The sequence below is a fragment of the Hyaena hyaena genome, unplaced genomic scaffold, assembly GCF_003009895.1.
Source record: "Hyaena hyaena isolate Hyena2069 unplaced genomic scaffold, ASM300989v1 scaffold_681, whole genome shotgun sequence".
Classification (NCBI taxonomy): domain Eukaryota; kingdom Metazoa; phylum Chordata; class Mammalia; order Carnivora; family Hyaenidae; genus Hyaena; species Hyaena hyaena.
The window spans coordinates 203492-223004 of NW_024081307.1; the positions used below are offsets into that span (position 1 = coordinate 203492).

Consider the following 19513-nt stretch of genomic DNA (forward strand, 5'->3'; position numbering starts at 1 on the left):
ATGGGCTGACCGGCATTTTATGTGAACATAAGTATAAGGGTGAAATTGTACCTTTAATCCTTTAAACATAACTCTATTAGCTAATACGGCAATAGGATTCTATTTGAAAAGTGTCTGAAATGTGGTCCTTGTACACCAAAAGCTAAGTTTCTATAGATACTTGGTTCCCTTCTGAGTTTCAAAGGTACCTTGTGGGAGACTTTTGAAGAGAAACAGTAGTGAATTCTGGCTTAACTTGAACACGTCAAGTCATGTTTTCAAAATGACAATACAGAATAAAATAAATACATGGTATGAAATGAAATCTCTTATTCTACTCTATTAATTCCTTTGGTGAGGAGTTACAGAGAGACTTCAGGATTTCAGTGAAATCTCAAACAAGTGAAACTCATGTAGTAATTCTCAGATACATATTAAAGTAACATTTTCGAAAAATGGTAAACTTGGTGTCACTGTCATGTTAGAGCTTATGCACCTATATTAAAGTTCTGTTATGATTAATATAGAATTACTGGGATTAAGCATAATAGGGAATTCATACAACCAATATGAAAAGAGCCAAGATAAAGTCAATGAAACCTGAGATCAAACCTGTTTCCTATAATTGGCAAATGTCACAGGATTTCAGAAACTCAGAACATACTTAAACATGTACTTTGTAATAACACTGCTTAGTCTCCATTCAAATCTGACTTCCTGTTAGTCTCTACTCTGCAATACTAATGGTTGGAGACTTTGAAAAGTCAACATCTATCTTAGCAATGCCCTTGAACTGTGATTTGGCAGACATAATTATACCTTTACATCCACGACAAAACAAAGCCAGGTCTAAAAATATTAGAAAATAAAACCTGTTGAACATTAACTTATTTGAATCACTGAAGGAGAGGCGCCTGGGTGGCTCAGTGGGCTACGTATCTGACTCAGTTTCAGTTCAGGTCATGATCTCGTGGTTTGTGAGTTCAAGCCCTGCTTCGGGCTGTGTGCTGACAGTGCAGAGCCTGCTTGAGATTCTCTGTCTCCCTCTGTATCAGCCCCTTCTCCACTCATGGTCTCTTTCACCCAAAAATAAATAAATAAACATTAAAAAATCACTGAAAGAACTGGAGTAAATATCCTTTAACAGCTATTTACTCTTTTAACAGAATTATTAAAGTTTATGTCACCTTCAGAATTATTTGTGTTGCTCAACAAGTACTTAACAGGGGCCTAAGAGGTGTAAAAGCATTATCAGAGGATTCCAGTCACAGAAAGCTATAAACACTTCCCCTTTATTTTTCTCATCACAAGAATAAAAATATTCCTCGATTCGGAAATCTTGATGTGGAAATCTAGACAATATCTGGTCTTAAACACACCTGATTGTCTATGGTAGACATTGGGTTTGACTCTACCAGAGAGAAAGGGAAGTACTTGTTGAGTAATATTTATTCTTTCTCTTTTCTGGAATTGTAATGAAGCGAATCAACAGATGAAGTTCACTGCGAAGTGTGGCTGCTGGCTCCAAATCTGTCAATTCTCATGGCCTTAAGCACCCAGTCTAGGTGACAAAGGTCTGCTGAGCCTCAAAGTATCAATACGTTAAGAACGCTCTGCATACCGGCACCCATTCCCTCCCCAATGCTGCTAATCTGCATGATTTGATGCAAGCCATGTTCCATGCCTTGCCATTTGATTCTATTCTGTAAGAGGGCAGAGACTGATGGATTTATCAAGCACCAACATGCCACTCACTGTGTCGCTAACCTAAATGTCACATTTGTTTAGCAATAAAGGGAGGTTGATAGCACACTGATTAAAAGCACAGGCTTCTGAGCTGGAAGGAGTCTGGCTGCTCCTTATGCAGGAGTGTCTGCCTTTGTAAAATGAGAATACCTGCGACACTGATCTCAAGGGATTTAGTGAGGCCACAAAGAGATGACACATAAAAATCATTTAGCCTAGACTCTGGCTCATAAGAAGCACAGACACAATATCAGCCACTTTCATGCAAGAGAGCATTATTGTGATTATTGCCTCTACTATAAAAATATATGTTTTTCCTGAATGATAGGACTATACAGAATAAGGGAGTTAGATTTCATTTCACGTGTGCAGAAAATAAAAAGAAGAAGTTCTGGAGTCTGGGAAAGTTATTCAAAATGGGCTCTCACTCAAGGAGAAAGGCTCTCGAAAGCTTGGAAACCACCCCAAAACTGAAGAAACCTCGTTAATGGAACTCTTTAGAGGAAAAAAAAAGTCGTCTTTATTCACATTTTCATGATTTGCAATTGTAGATCTCAAGGCTAATTTATACTCTCGAGAACAAGGAACATGATATGCAGCTTGAAGCGCAGTGCTCCGGACGGACTCTGAAAGCCACTCGGAAGTCCCCGGGAGGGTAATCAGCATGCCTTTGCTACATCCTCTCTATCTTGGTTTTCTTTCCATCCCAGGGGTTTTTTCAAAAGCTTCTTTTGAAGGTGCTGTTCACTGCAGAATGGGACTTCTAATTCAATAGGTTTAGATTCAAAGTGGATTGGGACACTGTGAAGTGTGTGGCTGCTGCTACTTTGTGGCCGATGGAAGGCGTGACTTCGGAACTTGCGCTTGCTCTCCCTGGCAAGCTCCAAGGCCAGAAATCTCAGCATTAACAGAGATCTTTGCTGTGAGAAAGTATTTTCATGACTCCCAATTCATACTTTTATTCTAAGAAAGCCACAAAAGACCTTACTTTTGGAATTTTGAGTGCACAACCCGTCATATTTCAGGGAGTATCAGTTCGTGGTCACAAAAGTATCCAAATTAAACAAGGAAAAAATAGAATTCTATCTTCCTATTTAATGTTTGATCTTAGAATCTGATAATTATCCTAACTGAAGAATTATTCACATTGGTCAAATGTAATCCTAGGTAAAAAAAAAATCTCTGTATGTAATAAAATATCTCCTAATTATCATTAGTTTATTTCTAGCTTTCCATTGCTAGTAATGTGACAGATGCTATTCTCTCACCTGAGGATTAAGTAAATCAATAAACTACTCTTCTTCTCAACTGAGGAATAATGGACAGATAACATATTAGTTTCAAGTATATGACACGATGATTTGATATTTACATACACTGTGAAATAATGATCACCATATTCAGTAAGTTCCGTTAACGTCTGCCACCACGCGTGGTCACAGAATTTTTTTCTTATGCTGAGAACTTTCAAGATCTACTCTCTCCACAACTTAAAAACATTTTTAAAAATGTTTGTTTATTTTTGAGAGAGAGAGACAGAGCATGAGCAGGGGAGAGACAAAGACAGAGAGGGAGACATAGAATCTGAAGCAGGCTCCAGGCTCCGAGGTGTCAGCATGGAGCCCGATGGAGGGCTCGAACTCATGAACTGTGAGATCATGACCTGAGCCAAAGTCAGACACTTAATCAACTGAGCCACCCAGGCGCCCCTCCACAGCTTTTAAAATGCACACTGTCATATCATCAATGATCGTCATTGGGCAGGCAGTAGTAGCTTGGAGCCCAGAGGTACTGTGATGAGGAGGATCACCATGTGTCTCACCACGTGGACATTAGTGGGGGCAGCACCGCCTCTCATAGTGGTTTTCAGCCTTGGCCGCGCAGGGGGACCATCTGGCAACTGTGAGAAAGAGATGCCCCGTGCATATTGTACCTATATTTTTAAAAATCTCTGCAGTGATTCTAATGCACATCTGGGGTTAAGAACTACTGCTCTATACAGATCGATAAAGCTCTCATGAGTACATCTGATGTGAAGGCTTCTTGAACATTCATCTTGAGGCTCTTCAGAGTTCTACATCTTAAGTAAAGAAAGGTAAAGTCAGGACATCTTAAGTAAAGAAAAGTAAAGTTTTGCCAGAAACTTATGCCAGTGTCAGCCAAATGCACGGATGAGTGAGGCACTGGACAGAGACCAAATTTCTAATGAGGGCTTCTCAATTTCAGCACAATGGAAATTCGGGGCCAGCGAATCTTTACTCTGGGAACGTCCTGTGCACAGCAGCCTGGTTGGCGGCATCCCTGACCTCGACCCACCGGATGTCAGCTCTGCAGCCTCCATCGTGCACTGTCCCCAGTGGGGAAAATAGCCCCCAGTTGAGAACCGCAATTCTAAGAAGAAGAAATGCTAAGTCAAAGAAAAGCAAATCAATACTGGAATACACCACCAGTACAGATGCAAAATGGAATAGCGTTAACAATACTGAGCTCAGAAGGCTCTGAAAAGTATACACCGTGTAAAGTTCACTGCAGGGGGGGAAAATCACGTAACATTATGTAAATTGGCTTGAAGAGATGCAATCAGCATCATCTTCATTGTCATCATTATGGCCCCAAACCACCTACACACAAGTAGTGATCAGAAAATTGTTCTACAAACCATGTGCTATGTGTATAGCCGCTTTATTCATAATTGCCAAAGCCTGGGGGAAATGAAGACGTCCTGGAGTCGGCGAATGGATAAATAAGCTGTGGTCCATCCAGACAATGGAATATCACTGAGTAGCAAAAAGAAATGAGCTACCGAGTCATGCAAAGGCATGGAGGGAAGCTTAAAAATGCTAACTACTAAGTGAAAGAAGCCAAGCTCAAGAGGCTACCTACTGCATGACATTCTGGAAAAGGTAACTCTATGGAGACAGTAAAATGGTCAGTGGTTGCCAGGAATTAGAAGAGAGGAGGGATGAACAGGTGCAGGACAGAGGACTTTTAGGGCAGAGACACTCTTCTGTGTGATGCGGTGATAGTGGATACATGTCATTACACGTTTCTCCAAACCCATCGACTGTGCACCACGAGTAAACTAATGTAAACTATGACTTGAGGTTCACTGGCTGTGACAAAGGTACCACTTCAGAGTGATGGAGGCTAGACATACGTGGGGGTACGGGATATATAGGAACTCTCTGTTTCCACTCAGTTTTGCTGTGAACCTAAAACTGATCTAACAAATAAAATCTATTGTTTTTAATGCTTTAATTTTTTTTATTTGAGAGAGAGAGAGCAAGAGCGAGTGAGCGAGCGAGAGACTGTGAGCTGGGGGGAGGGGCTGAGGTACAGAGAGAATCGTAAGCAGGCTTCATGTCTACCGTGCATCCTGATGTGGGCCTCAGTCTCACGGCCGTGAGATCATGATCTCTCTCTCACTCTCTCTCACTCAAAATAAATAAATAAACATAAAAAAGAATTCTATTACTTCAACACTGTTGGGCTTAAAATCTTAAGCATCAGAACAAGCACAGACAAATTCCGAGCTCCACGCTGGTGTCACAACAGTAATGGGAAATTTTTGTAAATAAGAAAGCCTAGTGATGGCACAACACACACCCTCAACTTTCAAAATTTGAGACCCTGAGTGTCTCCCTAGTTGCAACTGAATAAAGAGATTTTTTTGGTTTAATACTTAATGGAGAAGACATTCAAAGAAAACAAGTTATCTATGAGGTCGTGTTTAACGTATTGAATAAGACGTGCTGACTTGGACTCAACTTGGTGCCATTTAATATTTAATTAATTAATTTTAATTTTTTAAAATATTTATTTTGAAAGAGAGAGAGAGAGAGAGAGCGTGAGTGAGGGAGGTGCAGAGAGAGACACACACAGAATCCAAAGCAGGCTCCAGGCTCTGAGCTGTCAGCACAGAGCCCGACACGGGGCTCGAACCCACAAATTGTGAGATCACGAGCTGAGCCAAAGTCGGATTCTTAACTGACTGAGCTACCGGGCGCCCCAATATTTAATTGAAATAAATATTGTTACTTACAGTATTTTAATCACTGTTCACATGATGCTATAATACAGAGGTTCATACTGTGCTTTCACATTTAATGTGCCTCACATTCAGGGTTTTGAATAACAGCATTTAAAATTCTGAAATGGACTTGAACTAGTTTTGATACACAGGCGAGGAAATTTATAATGCAGATCAAGTTCTGCCTTCGAGAGCATTCACTGAGAAAAGAGAGTATTGATTAGCATCCTCTATTCAGTGATATAATGGTGCTTTAAAATTAACTGCATCTGTGCTGATGTCAATTCAGTTTGTAGCCATTTTACTTTGTATACAACATAGAGAAACAGGATAGAATAACAGGTTTCTTCTAGTCCATGTTCATGTTCTGGAAGCTTTCCACCTAATTTGCTTAATGCAGAAAAACCTTGTTCCAGCCTTTAATATTATTCAGGCTTCCAAGAAACGCACCGAGGTGGCATCAAAGGGACAGGGTTAAAGTGAAGGAAGGTAAGGTGGGCTGACAGGTGAGCTCACAGGACGCAGAGCAGACGGTAAGGTGCAATCTCCCTACCAAGGGGGAAAAAGCAGCAGAGTGGAAACAGGAAACAAGGTGAGGTGGGTAACAGGAGAGGAGGATGAACCCCCCTCCCCACTTCCCCTGCAGGACCCGCGAGGGGGGGCAGAGAGGGTAGCGGGTCCCTGAGCTCTGCAGCGCACCCCCCTGCCTCCAGGCAGCGTAGCTGAGCCTCTCGGTGTGCGGACCGACAAGCATATAGCTTCTGCTTCTGCTGACTTCCCTTCTGCTCAAGGAGGGGATGGGGTATCGTGGGGGGCCGACCCCTCCTGTGTCCCCTCTGGAGGAGCCCACACAGCCTCTGGCCTTGTGGGAGGGTCTGATGAACACTCGTCACTATTATAGAAAGAAAAGGTGGCTCATGTTTTTGTCTTAAAATTTCGCATTTGAAATATCTCTGGGATGTGCGAATGGGAAGCAGATAATTAACTGTAGAGAGATGTGAGTTTTCTTCTGTGATGATCTTTTACTTTTGCGTACGATCCCAGGAAGTGATTTTACAGTTCTCAACGAAACGGCATAATCTAATCCCCTGTACTCTTCCTGGCAGAAGGCTGCTCCCCGATGGTGTAGATGTGCTTAGAGATCTCCCTCTTCTCTATTATTTCGCTAGGGCTTTAGAATCACGGACTCTCTACACTGGTATGAGTGTAAGGGATGATCAAACGTCTTCATTCTGTAACTGAGTAAACTGTGACCTCGAGGAGTCACGTGACTCGTTAAGGCACACAGGTGGAAGGTATCGTGGTGACACTGACCCACTGTAGGAATAGCCTATCGTTAACGGAAATCACTCTACTCTATCGGCAGAATGTAAATGCATCTCAAGTCACAACTTGGTTTCTTCACAAAGACAGGGATCTTCACTGAGGGATCACTGACAAGTGGCCCACAGAAGAGTCATGTTTTATTTTTTAAGTCAACCAAAGACTTTTAACTTAACTACTTCCAGATCTGTAATTTGATGTTACTGATCCTCTAAAAACTTAGTTATTTTGCTAAGCATCGTTCCAAAGAAGAAATGAGCCTTAGAAGAAATGACTCCAGGGAAAATTACAAATACCCACAACACAGGCAAACTTTTTCCAGATGACTGTCACTGCCGGCACTGAACAGGATGACAGAACTTGCTACAAGCCAGTAAAAAAACAACACAGGTTTGGTGATTAACAGGTGTTTTCAAACTTTTCTGTGAGATTGAAGTAAATTGTATTGGGGTACCTGGGTGGCTCAGTCGGTTACGCGTCTGACTTTGGCTCAGATCATGATCTCATGGTTCATGGGTTCGAGCCCCGTGTCAGGCTCTGTGATGACAGCTAGTTCAGAGCCTGGAGCCTGTTTTGGATTCTGTGTCTCCCTCTCTCTCTGACCCTCCCCTGCTCAGGCTGTCTCTCTCTTTTTCAGAAATAAATAAAACATTAAAAAAAAGAAAAGAAACAAATTGTATTATTCCTTTTTAGAGACCTCTTACTTAAGATGAAATATATGCTGCAATCACACAGATGTTTCTATATGGCACTGGAAAAATAAAAAAAAAGTGTTAGTCAATAATGGAAGTTCCAACATTTTTTCATAGGAAAATTATTCTGCATAAATAGTTTCTGCAAAAGGGGGCGCCTGGGTGTCTCCATTGGTTGAGTGTTCGTTCGACTTAGGCTCGGGTCATGATCTCATGGTTCGGTTTGTGTGTTTGAGCCCCGCGTCAGGCTCTGGGCTGACAGCTCAGAGCCTGGAGCCTGCTTAGGATTCTGTGTCTCCCTCTCTGTCTGCCCATCCCCAGCTCATGCTCTATCTCTCTCTCTCAAAAAAATAAATAAACATTACATTTTTTTTAATTCTGCAAAAGTACTTTCAACTATATTACTCTTAATTTTTAAACTATTCTTGTGCTTTAACAGATCTACATGCATTGTCTGCCTTGCTGTAGCTCTAGACTATAAGTCCAATTTGCCAGTATATATCATTATCAGTAAGGATTAAAAATAGTAAATAGTAAGTACAATTTTAAAAAAAAATTTAATGTTTACTTATTTTTGATAGAGACACAGAGCGCGAGCAGGGGAGGGGCAGAGAGAGAAAGAGAGGGAGACACAGAATCTAAAGCAGGCTCCAGGCTCTGAGCCGTCAGCACAGAGCCTGAAGTGGGGCTTGAACTCACAAACCATGGGATCTGACCTGAGCCGAAGTTGGACGCTTGACCAACTGAGCCACTCAGGTGGTACAGTAATATTACACCCAGGAATAGTACAATATTCATCTTCTGTCATATCAGAGATTACATAATACAGTTCCCCCAAATTTACGGTAAAACACAGAGACTTATATTTAAGGAGGAAAGACACGTATATTGCCTGTAATTGCAGATGGACTGTTTTTTCCTGCTCTTCCAAATATTATATGGGAACCCCAAAGCCCTTTAGAAAAAGAAATCATAAATCAACCTACTGTCTTGCTGCATCTACGACAAAAACTAGTTGTGTTGCCTACGATTTGAGAATTTGCAGCTGAATTTTCACTTGGAATAACCTGAACGTAGAAAACCGTATCTTTGAGATTGTAGTTCACCATCACAGGAGGGAACGCGACTGTGTTAAAAAAAGTCTTTAATTCTAATGTGAACACCTGCGCGCTACTGAACGAAACCCCCATGAACAGACACGTAACGTACCCAGGCGCTCACGCATCTGCCGCAAGTGGTGATTTTGAAATCCCCATAGAGATCTTTGATGGCGCCAGTGGTGAAGAAGCCTTCCACCATGAGCAGGATGCCATACACAAAGAACGCAGCTGCAATGCCGTAGATCACATACTTGAAGATGTCAATCCTGGGGAGAAGAGACAAAGGCATTTATTTCAGAGACTCTTCATGCCTGATTGGTAGCAATTGATTCTCCTGGGCTCATGGCTCCTTTGCGATAGCATACTTATGCTCTTAATGGGGGTGGGATTTAAGCACATTTTTGCTTTATATGCCTAATATTTGTATATATGTTTTGTTCTACCCCTTCTAGTATCTGTTGATGGGGCTTTTCATCTTTGTTTCCCCTTCTTCCCTTCCTGTTTCCCCTTCCCTGGTTCACGCCTTGGATAAGCAGTGAGTCACACAGCTAAAGGGATTTGCTGCAATCCATTTGATAAGTAGGAGAATCATCATACAATTTCTCCAATTACGACAAAATGTCAAATATAAAGATTTACGTATATACTACTAAGTTCTGAAAACATATTAAAAGAGGAAGAAAGCTTCATGGTTGATGATGAATCCATTTTTGATAAAATGACCACCTCATAAGGGCACCTGGGTGGCTCAGTCAGTTAAGCATCTGACTTCAACTCAAGTCATGATCTTACGGTCTGTGAGTTTGAGTACTGCATCAGGCTCTGGGCCGACAGACTGGAGCCTGCCTCAGATTCTGTGTCACCTGCTCTCTCTCTGCCCCTCCTTTGCTCATGCTCTGTCTCTCTCAAAAATAAAAACATAAAAAAAATGACCATCTCACATTTTTCTTGTTATAGTCAATGGTAATTGTGTTTTTCATGCTTACTCTAAATAATCACTAATATTTTCTGCTGATACTAATGTCAATAATGAAAAAATTATGTTTTTAAAGAAAACTTTTAATTTTGAAAAATCACGCCTTTTTTAGGCAGGATCACTAGTGGATTCAGAATTCAGATACAGAACTGAGCCTGGGCCCAGTCATGGCATAAATACCACAGAGGAATGGGAAGATCTTCTTTCCTTTCTCACAGGTCAGTGCCCATGTAGTTAAAGGTGGGGAGACACATGTATTGTCTATAAATTATAAATGGATGTTTCTGTTATTCTAGATATTATATGGGAGGCAAAGCTCTTTGGAAAGATAAACCATAAATTACCCATTTTGCTGCTTCTAGAAACCCAACTACTTGGGTAACCAGATATGTTGAGAGGTATACATCTTAGCTAAAATTCTGGGGTTTTTTTGTAGTCTTGATATCCCTTTGTAGGAAAATTGCTCTTTATTTCACATTGTCAAGTATGTTTTTTCTCTTTCATCTTATTATTAGAGTATGAATGGAGTAGACAGGGTGGAGGCAAATGATGGAGAGGTCCTACTGACTGTTTACAAGGGGACAAATAGGGGTCAGAATGCTTGATCGTGTTGATGGAGATTTAGGAACTCTTGACACTATGACAATTATTATTATTATTATTATTTTACATGTTTTATTTATTTTTGAGAGGGAGACAGAGTGTGAGTGGGGGAGGGGCAGAGAGAGAGGGAGACACAGAATCTGAAGCAGTGGGCTGTCAGCACAGAGCCCAACGTGGGGCTCGAACTCACGAACCGCGAGATCATGACCTGAGCCAAAGTTGGACACTTAACCAACTGAGCCACCCAGGTGCCCCTGACAATATTACTTTTAAGTGAATGCATGTAATGGCATACGTGAACCTGCTGCATATGAAAAGAGTGAGAAGAGCCTTCACATTCGCTGTACCAGGACAACTTTCTTATGACTGATTTTCGCTGTCTGGAAATCTAAATACTGCACAATTTTACTTGTTAAAGGCAATGAGGCAGATGATGGGAACTTGTAAGCTCACCATGCGTGTGGAAGAACCTGAGGGTTTCAACTGATAGATTTGACTTTGGAGAGTTTGGTTTAGGGGGCTTCTCCGTAAAATCTTCAAGTTAAAATGACATATTTAAAAATATATTTAAATATTTTTTGAGAAATGATTTCCAATTTACAAAAGTTGAAGAACATGCATAAAACAAAGAAAAACTATACGTCCTTTATATTATAATATTTTAGCTCACTTAAATTGTTTTCTTGTGTTTCTGTCTGTCTCTGGATAACTGCATCTGAACATCATAGAGAAATTCTCCACCATCTTGTTACTGACTTCAGGAACCTAACGTTGATATAATATTTGTGTCAAATCTATTATCGTGTTCCAGTTTTGGTAAAACTGGATTATCCCAGTGATGAATTTTTGGCATCTTCTCCCCCAGTACGGGATCCAGTGTAGGTACAAGTACTGCATGTATTTGTCACATCTCTTTACTCTTTTTGAACCAGGCACACTTCCCCAGACTCTTTGTCTTTGTTAACACTGGCCCTGTTGAGGAGTACAGCCCCCCTCCCTCCTCATTAGATAGAATGAGCTTCATTCTGAACTTGATGTATTTGCTGTTTCCTCATGATTAGATTCAGATTACTCATTCTTGGCTGGAATATGATAAAGGTGATACTCTGTGCGTCTGCCTCTCAGTAGTGATGCTAATTTGGATGATCCAGTCAAGATGATGTCTAATTTCTGTGCTGGGTCATTACTACCGCTTCTCTTGTAACTGACAAGTGATCTGTGAAGAGCCACTTAAGGACCCCGCAAACACCCTGCTCTTCATCAAAACTTCCTGCCAGTGTTAGCAGCGACCAATGGATCCTGACTAATCCAATCTTCCCATCATGTTAACAAACTGCTCATTTTCTACCTGTAGCATTCATTCACATTTACCAGTTGGCACTAGATATTCTAAAGTAAGCAAGAGCCCTCTTTCTCCTCTTTTTACTTATTTTTGTATATTTGTCTATTAATTATATGGACTAATGATGTCTACTTTTTTCTCTTGCAAGCGTCTAAATCACTACTATACTTAATTTTATTTTGGTGCTCGAACCATTCTCGACTTGGGCAATGGGTGCCCCCAAAGCTGGCTTCTATAGTCTTATGACATGTGCCCATCATTTTTTTGTGAAGTATTCCTTACCTTCTCTCACAGCAAGAGGACCCAGCTTATTTGGTAGATACCTCTCTCAAGCCGCAAATTTGGGATCTCTTTACCAAGCTCTGGTTCTTTTTTTTTTTTAATGCTTATTTTATTGAGAGAGAAAGAGAGGCAGAGAGAGGGGGAGAGAGAATCCCAAGCAGGTTTGGCACTGTCAGCACAGAGTCCTACTTGGGGCTCCATCTCACAAAATGTGAAGACCATGAGCTGAGCCAAAACCAAGAGTGGGTCGCTTAACCCAGTGAGCCACCCAGGGACCCCAGGCCTTGGTTCTTTTAATGAGTAGTAGTATTGGAGACCAGGTAGGTAGTAGGTGTGCTTAGTGCTGCTGTGGTTTCTTTGCTTAATTATACACATGGACATTCACATATACATGTACATACACATATGTTACATCCATATATCTATGCACATATATGCACTTGTGCACGTGTCTGCATATCACACACACATATTTTAGAAATCTCGAATTCATAGTGATATTTCCAAATTCAATCAATTTCCACAGGTTCTTGGTTGCCTTCCTCCAGTCCATATGGTATGTCCTTCTTCCTTAATGAGAATCCTGATTCCCAAGAGTAACACATGTATTCTTTTGTTCAATTCGTAATAAACCTAAAGTTATTTCAGATTTATTTCATCCAAAGTATTACAAAAATCAAAGCTACTTGAAAAGAATTCAGGGGGTGCCTGGGTGGCTCAGTCAGTTAAGGGCCCACTTCGGCTCAGGTCATGATCTCGCGGTTCATGGATTTGAGCCCCGCGTCGGGCTCTGTGCGGATAGCTCAGAGCCTGGAGCCTGCTTTGAATTCTGTGTCTCCCTCTCTGTGCCCCTCCCCTGCTCATGCTCTGTCTCTTTCTCTCTCAAAAATAAAGATTAAAAAAGATTAAAATTAAAGAATGTAGGATGTTTGCAATTCCCCTTGCCCTCCGCCCAACACTAAGACTATGCACTCAAATATTGTTTCTAAATTACTTGGATTAGTGAATTTTTTCTTCCCTTTCTTGTGGTTATGGTATTCATTTGAAATGCACTGGGGGCCTACTTGTTTCAGTCTGTTCCAGTTTTAGGTCTCCCTTCCATCCATATTGACTTAATTTCATTTGAACATGTAGAACGTTATCATGCTTCCCAGAGTCAAATCTGTGTATAAAAAGATACACCCAGAGAAGTGTCATGACCTCCCCTATCCCTTCCAACCTGTTAATTGTTCATTGTTTCCTTGTAATCCTTCTGTTTTTTTGTATATAAAGGCAAGTGTGAGTGTGTGCATGTGTGTGGGTACATATTCCTGTATTCCCTTCTTTTTTACATGGGAGGGAGCATATTCATATGCTCTTTTGCACTTAGTTTTTATCAATCAATAATATCCTCTCAAATCACTCCATTTTAGTTCACAGCAATCTTCCTCATTCTTTTCAACAGCTGCATGTACTCCTGGTATATTACATATTTATCATATTTATCCTATTTATTGATCCAGTGTTCTATGCTTGCATGTTTAGATAGTTATCAATATTTTGCAATCACAAACAACACTGCAATGAACACTCTTGTACAAATGTATTAAAATAGTTGATAGTGTATCTTTAGGGTAAGAGGATCAGTAAGTTGAAAAGGGAAGGCGTGTAGCTTTGACAGAAACTGCCAGATTCCTAAGATTTCTCTCTGTATCCCAACCAGCGATGTATGAGAATCTGTTTCTCCACAACCCCCAACCAAGAGTATATTTCAAGCTTCTAAATTTTTGTTAAGCTGATGGGTGATGACTGGTGTTGTGGTTTTGCTTTATTTATCTTAGTAAGAGTAAAATTGATCACCTTTGTTACGATCATGGGCAATATTTATCTTTTTGTAAATTGTTATGTGTTTTGCCCATGTCCTATATTCACCTCAATTTTTAAAAGACGTTTGTTTAGTAGGGATATTTGACTTTTGCCTATAATACGTGTTGCTAGTATTTTCTCCTAGTTGGCCATCTGTCTTTTGACTTTGCTTATGGCATTTTGCCATAAAAAAACAACAACAACAAAAACCTTTGATGTTGTCAAAGTTATCTGTCTTCTTTTTCATTACACTGGGATTTCAGTCATAGTTATAAGCCTTTATTTATACTCAGGCTATCGAGGAATTCACCCATCTTTTCTTCACTAGTGTGTATCATTCCATTTTAGTACATTTAGACTTCTGACCAATTTAGTGGTTGTTCTTTGGGAAGTGCAAGAATTAGATCTAATTTCATCTTTTCCAAAACAGCTGTCTATAACATCTTGGAAATTTCTCAGACATGGATGCTTCTCTGGGGGGTGGGGAGGCTAGCAGCACCCATATTTTATAGTTTCATATTAGTTTCAATATCAGAGAGTTGTTTGTGAAGCAGTACTGTTATTTGTGTCCAATGTTATAACACCATTATAACACTGGAGTATTTTGAGGTGACATGATAGAACGTCAGGGATTTGCCTGACAAAACTCCAGATATTCATGTATCACTTAATGAAGTTAAGAAAGTCAAAAGTATAAGGAATCAAAAGTAAAAAGAACAAAAAAAAAAAAAAAAAGAGAAAAGGCTGTCTGGTTGCCCCAGCATCATTAAAAAGACCACCACTGAAGGGATTAAGAGTATACTTGTCATAATGTGTATTGAGTAAAGAACTGCTGAATTACTATGTTGTACACCTGAAACGAATATAACACTGTATATTAATAATACTGGAATTAAAAAAATTCACCTTTGCTCTGTTGATTTGAGGACTCCCTCCATCATGCACTTGGCTTCTATATCAAAATGTTTCTATTTCTGTGCTTTCCTTTCTATTCCATTGATCTGTCCATTCACTTACCCACAGTGCTTTAATTTTAGGGGCTTTGATTATGTTTTATTATCTGGTAGGGTGACATCCCCTCATGGATCTTCTCCAGTGATTTCCTAGTTGATCTTGTGTTTTTGTTCGACATGATTTTTTAGGGTCGAACTGCCTAGCTTCACAAAGAAAAAAAATTGGAATTTTACTACAGTGCATTGAATCTATGTACTAATTTTGACAGCACTAACATGTTTGTGATCATATCCAAGAACACAAGGTAACTTCATTTGTTAAAGTCCATTTTTCCATCTTTCAGGAATGTTTTATAGTTTAATTCCTATACGTTTTAAGCCTTTCCTGTTAAATTTATTATTTAACTTTTGGTGGTCACTGTAAAGCAAATTTTCCTCTACCAGTACATCTAATAGGTTATTGTTTGTCTCTACAAATGCTATTGATTTTCACATGTAAATTTCATATCCTGCTCCATTGCTCTCCGATTATCTGAAGCAGTTTTATCATGGATTCTCTCAGATTTTCCACATACACCATCATGTCATCTGCAAATGACATGAAATAGAGGTAGTTTTCCAGTTCTTACCTTCCCGATTTTTCCTAATCTAACTGAGCGGACAAATACATCCTGAACATGTTAAATAGAAGCAGAGTTCATCCTTGCTTTCTTTGTTCCTGACTTTAGTAGCAATGAGTTATATTTGGGGTTTAGGGTTATGGCATATATATATATAGGGGGGAGAGAGAGAGAGAGAGAGAGAGAGAGAGAGAGAGAGAGTCTGCACCAGAACCTGGAAGAGGCATGGGACAGTACCCACCCTCGACTCTCAGGACAGTTGGCATATATATATATATATATATATATATAACATATATATATATACACATATATATATATGTAATATATATTTTTGTCTTGAGTTTATTAGGAAACATAGCAATTCTGAGAAAACTTACAGATTGGAATAAAAACAATCAGTATACGGTTTTGTGTGTGTGATTATTTTAGGTCTTATGGAAATGGGCTCTAGTCCCTATATGAACCTAGAAAGATGCTTTTCTTTTTTGCTCCTATATATTCTTTTTTTTAATTAGAAAAATTAATGTTTTTTTAAAAAAATATTCTTGAGAGAGAGGCAGAGCATGAGTGAGGGAGGGGCAGAGAGAGAGAGAAGGGCATAGAATTTGAAGCAGATTCCAGGCTCTGAGCTGTCAGCACAGAGCCCGATGTGGGGCTCAAACTCACAACCATGAGATCATGACCTGAGCAGAAGTCAGATGCCCAAGTGACCGAGCCACCCAGTTGCCCTGGTTCCTATATATTCTAATGTCCCAAGTTGCTGCTTATGCTCACCTGTGCTCTTCTCACAGTAAAAAGGAAGTGATCACAAGTGCCTCCAGAAAGAACTATACAGGCATATTTACTGTGCTCATGTATTGCCAGACATTTCTAATATATTCATACTTAGAAAAAGCTTTCACAGGTACCAATGTTGCAAGAGCAAAAAACAGTGTCGGTGACTGTGGTAGGTTAAAAAAAATGCTTCCCTCCAAATATACTCACTTCCTAACCCCTGAAACATCTGAATATTACCTTATATGGCAAAGAGTGAACGATACCTTCTGTGGTGCACATGGTGGTAAGTTAAAGATCTTGAGAGAAGCTTATCTTGGAATATGCAGGTGGGCCCTCAGGGCAATCACGGGCATCTTTTTGAGAGACGGACAGAGGGAACTTTGAGAGAGACATCTGCAAGAGGAGACCTATTCCAATGGAGGCCGAGACTGGGTCTCCAATCAACGAGTGTCTGCACCAGAACCTAGAAGAGGCATGGGACAGAACCCGCCCTTGACTCTCAGGACACAGTGCACCTGCGCTGGCACCTTGGCCTCAGACCTGCGGTCCCCCAGCCGTGAGACAATAAGGCTGGTGGCTGTGAGCCACCAAGTTGGTTATGGCGGCCCCAAGACACTCATGAGGTTACTTCATTTCCCTACTGCTTTAGTGCTTCTCTAACTGTAAGGACTGTTTTACACTAATTTGGACACTGTCTAATGCACTTGTCTGTTATAGACTATTAGAATATAGTAGTTCGACAGTCATGCAGACAAGCTGCGAGTGTACAAATAGTACCTCTTTTTTAGAGTTTGAAAATGGTTGTTTTAAAAAAGTAGGAAAATGGCTGCTTCTTCATAAGCACCTAAAACCAGCGAATTACTGAGTAGGAGGTGATTGGCTTTTCCAGCGAAGATATACACATCCAATATATATATATCTCCCTTATTCAACTTCAGTAAAAAAAAAAAAATACATCAGCAGTTTTGGAGACTACTTGAAGCTGCTTTGAAACCTTCACAGTTGTGGAGAATATCCATATTTTATTAGTTTTTATTGAGGCAAAAAACACAGAACATGAGTTCTACCCTGTTGACCAATACGGTGTATAGCACAGTGTTAACTATGCGCACAGTGCCTAGGACTTGCTCATCCTCTGTAATTGAAACTCTAAATCCCAGTGAGTTCTTGTCCTTCCCAGCCCTTGGCCACCACCATTCTACTTTCCGTTTCTATGAATCTGACTACTTTAGGTACCTCGTGTGAGTGGAATCGCACCCTACCTGTCGTCTGTGACTGGCTTATTTCACTTAGCATCACGTCCTCACAGCTCATTCATGTTGGGTTCATTCACATAACAGAATTTCCTTCTTTTTATGGCTTCATGATATTCCATGGTGTATGTAAATATCCTTTCCTTTACCCATTCATCTGCGGATGGGCATTGAGGTAATATCCACACATTGACTATTGAGAATAGTGCTGCAGGTAACATGGGAATGCAAATCTCTCTTTGAGATTCTGATTTCAAATCACTGGATAAGTGACTGGAAGTAGGATTGCTTGATCATATCTTTTATATATATATATATATAAATTATATATATATATATAAATATATAAATATATACATATATATATAATGGTCATTCTATTAAGAGGTGATATGTCATTGTGGTTTTGATCCACATTTCCTTGGTGACCAGTGATGCTGAGCATCTTTTCATATACCCGTTGGCCATTTGTATATCTTCTTTGGAGAAATTTTTTTAAAAGTTCCTTGTGCATTTTAAATCAGGTTATTTGGGATTTTTTTGCTATTGATTTGTAGGAGTTCCTTATATAGTTTGAAAATTAACCCTTTATTGGATGTATGGCTTGCAAATATTTTCCCCCATTCTGTTTTTTTTTTAAATATTTTTTTATTTATTTCTAGGAGAGAGAGAGACAGCATTAGCAGGGGAGGGTCAGAGAGAGAGGGAGACACAGACTCCAAAACAGGCTCCAGGCTCCGAGCTGGCAGTCAGCACAGAGCCCGATGCGGGGCTCGAACCCACGAACCGCGAGATCACGACCTGAGCGAAAGTCGGACGCTCAACCGACTAAGCCACCCAGGCGCCCCTCGCCCATTCTGTTGGTTGCCTTTTCACTCTTGTATTTGCTTTGTTGAACAGAAACTTTTAAGTTCGATGTAGTTGCACTTGTCTAATTTTCCTGTCATTGCTTGTGCTTTGGGGCCACATCCATGAAATCATTACCAATGCCAATATTATGAAGCTTTCCCCCTCAAGTTTCTTCTCTGATTTGCATAGGTTTGTGTCTTACACTTAATTCTTTCATCTACTTTGAGTTGTCTTTTCTGTATCATGTAAGATAAGGGTCCAAACTGTTTTGCAAGCTCAGTTTTCCCAGCACCGTTTATTTAAGAGACTACCCTTCCCCACTGTGTCTTGGCATCCTTGTGGAAAATCACTTTTTAATGTTTATGTATTTTTGAGAGACAGAGAGAGAGAGCATGAGCAGGGAGGGGCAGAAAGAGATGGGGACAGAGGATCCGAAGAGGGCTCCGTGCTGACAGCAGAGAGCCAGATGCAGGGCTCAAACTCCCAAACTGTGAGATCTTGACTTGAGCCGAAGTCAGATGTTTAACCGACTGAGCCTCCCAGGGGTCCCCCAAACCATTTTGGCTGTATATGCAAGGGTTTATTTCTGGGGTCTCTATTCTGTTCCATGAGTCTATATGTCTGTTATGCTATGACTACACTATTTTGATCACTGTAGCTTTGTACTATGTTTTGAAATCAGGAATGTGAAGCCTCCAGCTTTTTACATCTTTCTCAAGATTGTTTTGGCTATTGGGGTAGTCTGTGATTCCATATAAATTTTAGGGTTGCCCTATCTAGTTCTGGAACAACTCTCTTTGGATTTTGACAGAGATTGAAATTAATGTGTGAATCACTGTGGGCAGTATAGTTTAACAATATTATTTCTTCTAATCTATGAACATGAGATGTCACTACATTTCTTTGGGGCTTCATTAAATTATTTCACCAGTGTTTTACAGTTTTCAACATTTAAATGTTTCACCTCCTTGCTTAAGTTGATTCCTAAGTATTTTATTCTTCTTGAGTCTACTGTGAGGTGGTATCAATATAAATTCAAGGCCTCTCAAATTTCCTAAAACTTGTTTTGCGACCTAACATGGGATCGATCCTGGATGAGGTTTCCATGAGCACTCAAGAAGAATGTGTATTCTGCTGTTG

General features: G+C 40.1%; 1 protein-coding gene across 2 annotated transcripts in view; it reads right to left on the reverse strand.

Moving 5' to 3' along the window:
* GPM6A (glycoprotein M6A) overlaps positions 1-19513 on the reverse strand; it is a 374663-nt gene that overhangs the window by 14400 nt on the left and 340750 nt on the right. For both annotated transcript variants that reach the window (XM_039217223.1, XM_039217222.1), the window contains exon 3: positions 8980-9136. In XM_039217223.1, the coding sequence (XP_039073154.1) occupies positions 8980-9136 (157 nt within the window). The remainder of the gene's footprint in view (positions 1-8979; positions 9137-19513) is intronic.